General features: G+C 37.8%; 1 protein-coding gene across 1 annotated transcript in view; it reads right to left on the bottom strand.

Moving 5' to 3' along the window:
* MTMR7 (myotubularin related protein 7) overlaps positions 1-12,437 on the bottom strand; it is a gene marked incomplete at both ends in the record, with an annotated part of 49,143 nt that overhangs the window by 3,458 nt on the left and 33,248 nt on the right. Inside the window, 5 exons of the mRNA XM_082315234.1 lie at positions 720-920; positions 2,620-2,669; positions 3,441-3,566; positions 5,543-5,652; positions 10,470-10,602. Of these exons, the coding sequence (XP_082171360.1) occupies positions 720-920; positions 2,620-2,669; positions 3,441-3,566; positions 5,543-5,652; positions 10,470-10,602 (620 nt within the window). The remainder of the gene's footprint in view (positions 1-719; positions 921-2,619; positions 2,670-3,440; positions 3,567-5,542; positions 5,653-10,469; positions 10,603-12,437) is intronic.

Genomic DNA, 12,437 nt, shown 5'->3' with positions numbered 1-12,437 from the left:
GCAGCAGCAAGCAGTAACTCCCACCTTCCTCTCGTTACTGCTGCTGACGCGATCAGGATGCATGAGAAAAGCAGTGGGTATCATGCACGTGAGGAGACAGGGCCCCAGGAAACAGACATGAACATCAGCACTGCCAGGAATGATATTATTGTCTCTGTTTGGGCCTGAGGGCAGGTAGATTAATTCATAATTGCGTTGGGGCCAGAGAGCAGAAGGATAGTTTGCTGACTCGGTCCTAGGGAGGGCTACCAGACAAAAAGGCTGTTCACAAGAAAGTATCCAAGAGATCAGGACTAAAGTTTCCTGACATGAGATCCAAAGACAAGTTAGAACACAGAAGAGCAGTGACTCTTAAACTGAGAACTTAACTAGAGTTAATATCATCTTGTATTAGAGCTACCGTGACAGCTTGCCTTGTAGGTTGGTAATGCTGCAATACAGGTAGGGCCACACGGCTGAAGGGCTAATGCTCTTGTCAGTTTTCACTAATCCCTGTCACGCACACCGTGGATTACGCTCCCAGCAGAGCCAGATTGCAGAGGATCAGCTTTTTTTGGTATTAATCTGTGTTGCCAGAAGACAACAGCCAAGAAGTCTACACTGCACCCTGTGCCTTAGGAAAGCACATACGTGTAGACTGGCAAACGTCTGACTCCTCAACACAACACCACCCACAGACCCCACACGTAAATATGCTACTACAGAAAAGACTTTCTTACTTCAGCTCTCTTCTCTCCTTCTGGCTGTTGCACAGGAAATTCCCAAACTGGCAAGAATAGATATGATGCTGTATGTGGATGAGGAATCTCTCATTGAATTCAAAGGCACAAGGAAACTGTTCCATTAATTGCCAAACACACTCAATGAACTGGTCAATAACAGGGGATATCTCCTTCGGATCTCCATCTAAATTGCCATACCTGAAGCAAGACAAGATATATTCAATTATAACCTGAAATCCTCTAGGAAAACAGAATTAACACTAATGAAAACAAACTCCTCACTTTTAGTGTGCCAGTTACATCACAGGCATTCATTTCTAAAATCTCAACTACTAGTATGTTTTTTTACTTATAAAAATGATGCAAGATTCATGGAGTAAAATGAAGGCAGAACTTATCAAATACAAACAAACAAAAAAACCTTTTACGGGCGTCTTGTTGCCTTACAGCTACTAACAGCTGGCTGCTGCATAGCCATGTTTTAATGCTATTGATATAAAGTTATACCACAGTAACATAAGTTATCATAACAATGACTGCAATGACTTAATGACAAAAACGTATCTTAGACAGTCACTTAATGGCAGACCATTCCCAAAACCAGAAAACTGAGCAGGAGAGGAACAGAATAACCTTGGCAGAAAACTGTTTCAAGCTGCCCTCTCTTGGTGAAATTTTTAGAACATGGGAAACATTTACATGCTACTGTAACTGTCAAGTGAACATCAAACTTTCTGTCTATAAAAATGTCTCTTGGAACCACTTGCAATGAAGAAAAGGAGCCTGAAAATATAAAACACATCATAGAAGTAAAAAATATATTATAAGTCTACATAATAGGAAGAAGCATTTTCAAACAATTATTCTGCTTGTCTAGTGCATGCATGTATATATATGTACATATATATATATATATGCCAGAGTGGAATTCCATAAACATCTAAAATTGAAACTTCTAATTCTACTATTATTATGCACCAAAGGAAATACAGCAATATTGTACTGCAAGCCAAAGCTATCAGTGGTGCTTACATTTCATAATATCTTCCACTACTGATAATAATAGACATCTGGCAGTATTATATTAAATGTAGTAATTCCTGCTGGAATTTCGCAGGTGTGGAGCTACATGGATTTCCTGAAAGTTTTGTTGTGTCTTTTGAAACTAGAACAAATTTATATTCAAATCAAGCAATATAATGTAATTAAACTCCAATATAAAAATCACATTTTTTATTTTTACAGGAACTAAAAGGAAATACAAGAAAGAAAGAATATGTGGATATTTATCCATGTTTAAATATATAAAGGCTTCAAACACTTTCATTACCTTATAGCATTTACATAACGTATGTACAAAGTAACTTGTCCAAATAGGTGACTTTCCTCTTCCCTTTACCTGATGTTTCTGAACAAATCCTACTGTTTTCATTAGAACAGAGTGTAATAGGAGGAGCATATTTTACTTAATAGATAATTTGCAGACATGCCTAAGATTAAGTACTGTCCTGGAAGATGTGGACTTTGCTGAACAGGGACTTACATGGCAAGTCTTGGCACTACTGAAAGATCTGCTAGAGTACAAAGGGATTTTGCAAGCCACATATATACCACTTTTCTCTCACATGGATCTCTCAATGCTCGTAGCGACTGCAAGACCAGTACTCAGGATTCCCAATAGCAGTCCTGGGGTGCATACATCAGAAAAGACTGATATGAAAATATTTCCCTTTGATTTTTCCAGGCAGCTAAATTACATAGTAGGAGAAAAGGGTATGGCGGTTTCCTGAGGGCATTCTGTTGATATGCTTTGAAAGGCAACAAGGAAATAAAATTGGAATGGCAGCAGATACTGACTACATAAAAATATATATAGAAAACTTTAGCACTGCCTTACCTGTGGTTAAATTTATGACCAAAGGAAACCCAGTCTTTTTCAATTAACACCTAAAATGAGAATATTGCATTCAGTGTCGTGGAGCAAAGCGGACACATGTTGAAGCAGGCAGAAGAGTGGTGTAAACAAGCAGTATTGGAATCCCAGTTAATTCTTAGAATAAGCAGAAAAGTGACAAGCAAGAATGATGTAAGCAAGCAGTATTAGAATCCCAGATAATTTTTAGAATAAGCAGAAAAATAATGAATGATGAGCACTACTGCTAACTCAAGACAAAGTAGCACTCTTCATGGATGCAGATAGGATGCCAATATTTCAATACAACTTCAATTAATTAGCTTGATTCATCATTTTCTAAAATAGAATGTAAAAATGTTTCAAACCTCTTAATGTGAGACCAGTGACTTGATAAGCATTCCTAGATGCTTTACCAGTGCTGGTTTGCTTGGAAAACGAACAGATTTTCCAACATAGCTGCTCATTGCAATCTAACATCTAGGGAGCACTGATCTCTGAAAATGCATACAAACTCTTGCTTGCACCAAAGCTCCTTGGGCTGTGAGAAAGTTGCTTGGTCAAGGTTAGGAAAAAAAAATAAATGGGTACCCCAATCTCCACCTTTGACATATATGATCTCCACCTTTGATAACATTTCATACAGAAACTGGGAGACTGTAACTTGGACAGATAGAAACCTTCCTACTTTAAAAAAAAAAAAAAGGCATATTTAAGGAAAGTTTATTTTCCATTAGAACCAAAGATATTAATCTCAAATGGTGCCATAAATTTTTTGTTTACTCTGTGAAAGAGAACCTGCTTACCATGAATCCCTTCATAGTTCTGTAATACGGATCCAATAGAAGGCTCGCTACAGAGCAAACCTGGGCTGTCCTATCCCAGCCATCAGAGCAGTGAACAAGCACACTCACACCTTCCTCAGCCACAGCCTAAAGATACAGAAAAAGTCAGAGAAATTTCACAAGCAGGGGGAAAGGCAGTGGTAAGAGAGGAACAGTGAGACAGCGCAATAGAGAGAGTATTCATTTGGGAACTGGGAAACCTTGTTCTTTTTTTTTTATTCTGCCACAGAGCTCTTGAATTATGTTGGGTGTTATTCCTCTCATTTGAAAAGTCCTAATCTCATCCCATCCTATGCAATATGGTGGTTGCAACATCACCTGTTTATGCTCCACTACAGGAGGATATGGGATTCATTTCAATTAAAAAACATCAATCTGTAAGGGCAGACAACTACCTAAAGCAAATTCAGGTGCTGCTCATGCTCTAACTCACATACCAGCAACACAGCAGCCATATTTGCAATATGGCTCTTAATTTCCCTTCTTGATGGTAATGTCAGTAACAGCAATGTCTGCTTCCGATGCCAGCGCTAGCATGGATATTATTACATCATACTGCATTGCACACTGATGACATGCTTCTAAAGGTTTGTGGGGAAGCCTGTGGCAAACTTCCATACCTAATAAGCAAGATTGTATCAGTATCTCTACTGTAAATAACTGGGGAGAGATGATCCCATTTTATACATAAACACATAAAGAAGAGATCATACTAAGTTCTCCAAAGTCTGGTGTTGCATTATTTTTGGAACTTTTTAAATTCTAAGGGGTTTGGCCTTTGTCATTTCTAAAGAAACTAAAAGTAGAAAGTAGAGAAATAAAATAGGTTAGGAAAGATACTGCTTAGAAAAATAAACATTTAAGTTAAATTTGGGCTTAATAGGGAATGAGGAATAATAATAAATTATCTATGTTTATCTCAAGAGAAAAGTAAGTTCTACAAAAATAGAACCCCTGTGGGCAGGAGACCAACAACTGAGAACTGGGAACCGTACAAGTAAGAACGGGTCAAAATGCATGTCTGAGGAGGCATGAGGCTAGCAAGCATATGCACAACAGATAAATTTTTTTGGACAGTATTTTAAGACTAGCCACCGGGGAAAAGTTGGCAAAAGCTAATGTAAATGACCTGATTTCTATAAACTAATGAAAGCTCGTAGGGCTGGGAGAAATAATAACATCTGCATTTATCCTGCCGCTGCTGTTCAGGTAAGAAACTACAGTTGCCTGCTGAGCAGGAAGAAGCAAACCAAGAGAAACAAGCAGTTACTGAGGAGGGAAACCCATGAAGTTTTATCCATATAGGCATATGTAGCAGGTCATGTGAATAAAATAGCCTATAAGAAATTGTAATAGTAACCTCAAAAATAAGAATTGAAACAGTAAAAGGCAGGGCACAAGGAAGGGGGTAATAAAAAAATTAAAACTATTGTTGGTAGATGACAAATACCTGCATTACTTTGGATGGGATTAGGAGAAACAATTTCTTATCAAAGTCAACAACTGTTTTCTGAAACAGTTCTTAAGTATGTAAGAGTAGAAGCTGCTAGAGAGTTTGGCCAGGGTAATACATAGGAGTTGATTTAGGAGGTGAATTTAGTTGGTCACTAAATAACTCAGAGGAGATAACGCAGTAGCTAATATTCCTATATTACAGCTACCGTGTGAAGAAGTAGTCCTAAAACAGAAACCTGCAACAAAGAAAATGTCCAGAAACCAGTGGAGGAGGCAGGGGAAATAGGGAAAGAAACAGTGACAATCGCTGCTAGGACGTAAAGTAAGGACATTCCAATACCTGGCATAACAAGATACAGGTTAGTAGAGGCTTTAGTAGATTAAAATTCTTCAGTGAAAAGAACACAAAACTTTTTTTACCATATTAGAAAAATATCCACACAACAGCACTGAAGAACCATCTCTCCTCATATATGAAGCATTGCAAGATGGTTTTTTTTCAGATACAACATCACTGAAGATAACAGAAGTTACCACAAGCAGAGGATTTGGTCCTCACTTTCTGTATCTGGTTAGTCCAAGTTTTGTTCTCATTTTACACACTTTACCTTTGCAATAAAAATGCCAGCATCCATTATGGCTTTGATATGCTTCAGCCAGCCAGAATTTTCTAGGCCCCACAGAAAGTCACTCATTGAAGGTGATTTCAGCTCACAAACTGCAAAATAAGCTACATCTTAAATGTACAGTAATTATAGTCCCTTAAGCTTTCACTGACTGTTCAACCTAAGAGTTATCTCTTCAGATATCCCCTATGTAAAATATCCATCTTTTGAAAAGAATGGCTACTTCACAGTCAAACTTTAATGTTGAAAAAAAAGCATACATTTGAGAAATGGGGCTGGGTCAAATTTCACCCAATATGTTGATTTAAGTTAAAAAGAGAAGCTGTTACAAAGCCTGTTGCAAACAGTTTACCGAATACATCCTTCTGTGCAGCATAGATTTCCTAAAATTGTGTTGGGAGTGAAGTTTTCAAACCCCTGAGAGGGGGATCTTCTATTTAATAATGAGGGCTTGGAAACAGAAAGCATATGATTTCTGCTGTTGGACAGGCAGGCAGCCACCTGAATCGTGCCACAGCCTCCTATTGCCAGCCACGCTGGGTGATGAAGCTCTGTAAGAGCAGGCCCACCAAACCCAGCCTTCAGCATCACCACAGATGGTGGTGTCCGAGACAAAGCGATTCACTCAACAGTTCTCTGTCCCTGAATGAAACCTTATTAAAACTTCACTTGTAGCCAGAAAGTATTCTCATGCTGAGGAAAAGACATAATTCATCAAGGAAAATATTTTCCTGAAAACTTTCCCAGCTCTATGCCATGTTTAAAGAAAAATAATAATCTCCCAGTTTTTACAACATTAAGTTTCTATCCTGCTGTATTCAAGTGTCTATTTTTTAATATTACAGCATTTGTGACATCAGAAGAAAAAAAGGGCAATCGGAATCTAATTCAGATACCTCAATCCATCAGCAAACAAATACTTAATGATATTTGCTGCGATCTATTTTCAAGAGTGAGATATTAAATTCACCACATACATAGATTACACATTTATTTTGATCCATGTAGAATTATACTGTCTTTTAAGGAAAAAGATATTAATCAGTGAAACACATTTAAGGAATACAGTGAAAAATGTCATGGTTTTTACTGAGTTAATGTATGATCTGTGAATTAATAATGTCTTAGTAGGTCTCGTGTCCTCTGGAAATCTTCTAAAAGACTCAGTTAATTATGGCCATTATGACCAGCAGCAAAACTTAAATTCCAATTACATTGAAGGAAACTAAATTTTACAGGCCGAAGTCAGAGTTTATACCACATCTGAACGTATCTGACTATCTCAACTCTATTTAATTCAGAGGCAAAATAGCCTAATGCATCCGTACAAAGTCTTGCAATCTTTGTATGCAGGGCCTCTTCCAGATGGTTATTTTAAAAGTCATTTTTGAAGGATATTTATAAAAATGCGTAGATAGCAGCACTGAAAGCAAACAGCTTTTCACATGATTAATGCTCCTGGGCAGATGGAAGCATGACCAATTAGTAGCTGAATTCTGGCTGAAGCTGCTGTCTCTGTTTACAAAAGCCTAGGTAAGGCTGAAATAGTGCTTTGCTCCTTCCCACTACCAAATTACAGTCAATATTTACCGACCACTTCACTGAGCAAAGTTCAGACTGTCCTAAAGGCATACACTGTATATTTCACATGATTTTGGCTACCGATCTGCACCTTAATAGTGAGTTCAATTACAAATTCAATTATGAGGCTTAGCCTAAGGGGAAAAGGTGTTTCCATCTCAGCAGAAAAGGTACCAACATCTTGGAGAAATACGACCTGCTGCCCATGCTGCGTGGGCACAAGAAAATGAAGAGCCCTGGGCAGAGCTCATAGCGATCCAGCTGTGCTCCCTTCCCCAGGAGGGGAGGAAGAAACAGGACACATGGCGGAAACTGCCTCTTCCACCAGCAAAAGTACCAGAGGGGGATGCTGGACCAGTTCCCCCGTTTCTGGCAGCACGGCCATAGGTAGAGGCAGGAGTAAATGCTGTGGGCCAAACCCTCAGGCTCTCTTTCTGGCTGATCTGTCACTGAAGTCCAAGGATCAGAGGACTGCTCTTACATCAGCAACGACTGCTCCTGATATGAGGGGAGGAGAAGCTCATATTTGCTGTTTAAATACAGAGAGGGAGCATGTGGGGTCATCATCTCAATACACAACAAAGGGGGGTCAAGTCTTGGTTGGCCCCTGGATGTACAGCAAAGCTCACCCCCTCACAAATGCCAAACAGCAGGCTCAGTCAGCCCTTGAATCTTTACCAAGAAAAGTCCTTCTGCAACATTTCTTTCTAATATTAAAAATTATTTCAAGGAGGTTATGCACAGGATCAAAATTATCACAAGGATCTTCACATACACCTCCCTTTAAATGAAAAAACCCCAATACTATACTAAAGCAATATGAGGCAGCAGAGACAAAAGTAAAACAATTTTTTTTTCTGGAAGGAAATTCCAGCACGTTGAAATGCATTTTACTTCCAGAGTACAGTCAAATCTCAACATTTTTTGCATATTCTGAAAAAATTCTCATTATCCTACAAATTTAATCATTTTATAATGCTGATATATTTTGCCAAAAATTATTATACAAGAGTAAATACATGTTGAAGTTAAGGTAAATAATGTTACTAGAATTAAAGTCAGTAAAATCCCAACGCTGAAATAATTTTTTTTACCTACTCAAATAAATTATTGACATTATTATAAGTATAAATTGATTTCTTCAGCTTTTTCCTAAGGAAACATCATTGAAATGAACACATTCCTAATATAAGTGCATTTTCCAATGGAAAACCGAATAATCAATTTTTATTCAAATTTCCTCAGCATTGGAAGTTATTTAAAATTGTGTATGGAAAACAATCTACAGTCTCGAATGTGAAAAAGATCCTCCAACCTTCATTTCTGCTTAATTCCAGTAAGCTGAATAAAATTGCCCTTGCACTCTTGCAACACATCAGACCCATTATGTCTTGATGTCTTCTTTTCCATGCAGTACACTTCCAAGCAGTAATGCAGCACACACTAAACTAAAATCAGTTTTCATCAGCCTCATTTGTCTTTTCAGAGGTTTTCATGTACCTTATAACATCTCACAACAGATGACAAGCAGCAGACATATATTATAATGTTTGTAGTGTAATGTGATGTTTTCCCTTAGAGATTCGCCTAGGTATGTTTAAGTACTCCTTGATAAAAATTTAAAGCCATATTAAATGTACTTTATCATCGTCCTTGACAGCCTTTGTGGTGCTGGTTTGCACCTTTGTATGCGCAAGTCAGGTAATAAACACCCTTATAAAGGCCATCAGAGAAACAGAGGAAGGGACACTGATAAAAATGGAAAAAGAGAAAAACTATACAGCACCTTACATGAGAAAAACCCTGCTTCTACACTGAAAGTCATAAGATTGTTAAAAAAAAAAAAGTACTTGAAAGCCTCAAGTGCTTGAAATCACAGATTTAACTTCTCTAATTTCTAATCTTACCAGCCACGCCACTAAATATGAGATTTCAACATAGCAAATACAAAACCTATGAAAAAAAGCAGATGTTTTGAGCATATGGCTCATTTAAAAGTACATGCTAAGAAGTTATGCCCTCTCAAGCAACCTGAAGTGTTAAATGCAATAGAAATTACCTTGTTACATGTCAGTTTGGGCCATGGACCTGTCTCATGAACTTTTGGCTCAAAAATAATACACAGCACTGTCCCATGCAGCCAGGCTGGTTGTTTACTATTTTAACTTTGATAGTCTTAAGCTGAACAAATAAAGGGACAGGTTTATTCACCCAGCCTCTCTCCTAGCCAAATGACTTCATAGCGAACTAAAATCCTTCTATTTTCCTTCCTGAGACCCTTAGAACAAGGAATTAACTAAAAGTAAATCATTAAGAGAGTGACTGTTTTACCTGCATCACACTTTACTGCTGCTTTTCATAAACTGCTCTTATTTGAAAACAGAGCACAGCTCTCCTGTTGTGGAAAATGTAAGCCCTTCTTAGATCTAAAATTCACATTTGCATACAGATGATGGGAGACGGATGAAGAATAAAAGAGCATGGGCAGAGTGTCAAGTCGAGAACAGCTAGATCAAGCTAATCCAGGAGGTGGCAGAAGGTGTTGATGATATACATGAAGTAAACACTGAGACTCTGTGGAGTGAGCACTATTTACTATTTGCTTGTTAAAAATCAACAAGCCATTGAGGGTCAAGGATGGCTTATTTATTCTTACCCTTTTCCCAGAAGGCCTCTGAACAGTAATGTACTCCAAATATTAAATGGCAGTACAGATGTGCTCGTTTATACACTGATAAGTAATTATAAAACAATTATTATTCATTTCCATGGGATTACGAAGGTGCTGAATGGTTACACCCATTGACTGTGATTTTCATAAATAAACTTGATGTGACATGCTCTATAGTGGGCATGAGTAAGTTTCTATTAAAATTCAGTCTAAAATGCACGACTACCTTATTGACTATATACAAAAAATCAAACCATAGGTTTTCCAAACACACACAAAAAAATTCCTGTATTTTCCACTAGCATCAAAGTCAGGTATAAGTGATTTTTTTCATTATACCATCAAACTGCAAACCACAAAAGAAGATGTAGTAGAAGTAAGGTGTATTGAAGTCAAATGAATTTTGTCATTAAAGTAAACAATATCTGGATTTCACCCACAAAACAAGGTGTTTGCACAATTAGGAAATCACCACTAGTTGCGGTGATGCTCCATTGCACGAGTCCAATTAGCCAGCAGGCAGCTGCATGCAGCACACCAGGCAAAGGTCTCTTTTCATAGCCGTTTTCACTGCTGCTGATTTCAGAGCAGTGATTCCGATTTGTGTGACGGAAGGATCAAATCTTTCCTCTTGTTTTCAATAAAAAAGAATATTACCTTCAAGCATTTTCTGCAGACTATTTCTCATGACATGGATGTTCTCAATGCCTATGAATTGAAACTTGATGTTGGAGTAGTTGTCTTCATTTTCATATCCCTTCCCTGCTGCTCTGTTTGCCATTGCGTTGAGCTAAAATATTAGGGAAAATTGGATGAAAACCAGTAGCAAACAGATTCTTTTCAAAACAAAGCTTATGGTCTACTGCAATAAGTCAGACTGATTTAAATCAGGCACAAATAGGAAGCATTTATCACAGTGTCAACACAAGGGGTTAGGAATCAGGGATCTGTTTACAGCCTATTGCAGGGTGCTGGGTTGCTGAGGCTCTGACCTCTTATTTCACACACTTTGAGTGAAACTTCATTAGTGAGGTTAGACACAAAAAACGCACAGCTTATGTAGGGCTCCTCTGCAAGAGCATAAAGGTTTTAATTTGTTTTTGAAAGGCTATTCTGATTGTATTTTTGAATCAGCATTATGTTTACTAGCAGAATATACCCAGTATCTTATCTGCCATGCCACTCTTTCATAGCATATGTATACTGTAATGTTGCCCATATTACTGTGTTTTACTGCTCAAATCATCTAAAAGTTGATACAGCTTACTTTTCTGAAGCCTGGAATAATGAAGAGAGAGTTGGAGTAGTTTTTCCTAAGTTTATAATATCTGGTCTCTAGTTGTGTAAGACCACAAAAGATTTGAATTCACAAAATTACCACAAATATTTTCATCTACAATGCACCACTATCAAATATTTTGCTGTGCTTCAGCAAAAAATACATTCAGCTGGAAGCTGGAGTTTTGTCTTGTAATCTGTTACTTGCTTCCTGGCATGGGAAAGTCACTAAATGCTTCTTTAGTTCAGTTTTTCCAAGCATAACATTAAGGGTTTTTTTTAATGCTTATTTCCCCCTCTTTTGAGATTCTTGGGGGAAAAGAAAACTATCTGCCAAGCCCCTTATGCCAAATGTTGATCTCTGGGCTGAAAACTAGAGCTCATAGAAATGAATTAAGTACTTTTACTTTATTACCCTATCTATTTCTTTTTCATTTCCTATAGCGAAATCTCACTGTACAATAGAAAGAAGTTGTCTTTTTGCATGAGGTCCCTGCTCTTCTATGAAATGCATGCTGTAAGGCCGAGGAGCCTTTGAACTTCCCAAGAAATCTGAAAGCTCAAAGCGGCCCATGTGGCAGAACCTCCACGCCTCCAAGCACAACTAACAGCTTCTGCTCAGGAAAGGTTTAAGAATTAAATAACAACGGATATTGCACATCCAGACTGGAGGGCACTAACAAAGCTTTTGGAGCAACTTTATGAGGTATCAGCTGGACAAAAAATGACTCATCTTCATTGCACTGAGAGCCAATGCTCATGAAAAATGAAAACGAAGTATCTCTTAGGCATTGCTTAGGGGACAAGAGGCTATGCAGATAACTTTCCAGCTTATTTCCCAATATCGCAGGCAGTACTATTGATTTGCTGCTTCTGTGGTCACTTCTGAAATTTGCAATAACATACTTCAGTACTCAGCTAATGGTATCATGGGATATACAAGAATGTGTCTCTTCCTGATCTCTTCCATCCCAAACAAACATACCCCTGATATTCAGTTTTAATTTGGAGCTGAATGCATGCAATTGAGTAGGACTGATTGTCTGCTGCCAACTTATCTCTAAGATGAACAAGTCTAGCTTTTTTTATGTCATATGTCAAAATAGGTTTCCATGGACCAAATCTGACCTCGTTAACTTTCAAAGGAAACAGCTAAAGACTAAAAGCTTTTTATGCCATTATAATTTCATTTTAGATACATAAGCAAACAGACAGGTCAGACTGCTTTTCAATTCTTTTATTCTGTCCAATTTAATATGTGAAGATAGGGGATTTTTTCACATCTTTACACTTTCTAGTGCATCCATTCCCATGAGCAGAACTTGGCAATAGGAACAGATAGTTACA

Source organism: Platalea leucorodia, assembly GCF_965183815.1.
Source record: "Platalea leucorodia genome assembly, chromosome: 6".
Classification (NCBI taxonomy): domain Eukaryota; kingdom Metazoa; phylum Chordata; class Aves; order Pelecaniformes; family Threskiornithidae; genus Platalea; species Platalea leucorodia.
Note: the sequence above shows the minus strand (reverse complement) of the source record. Positions and strands in the feature narration are given on the sequence as shown.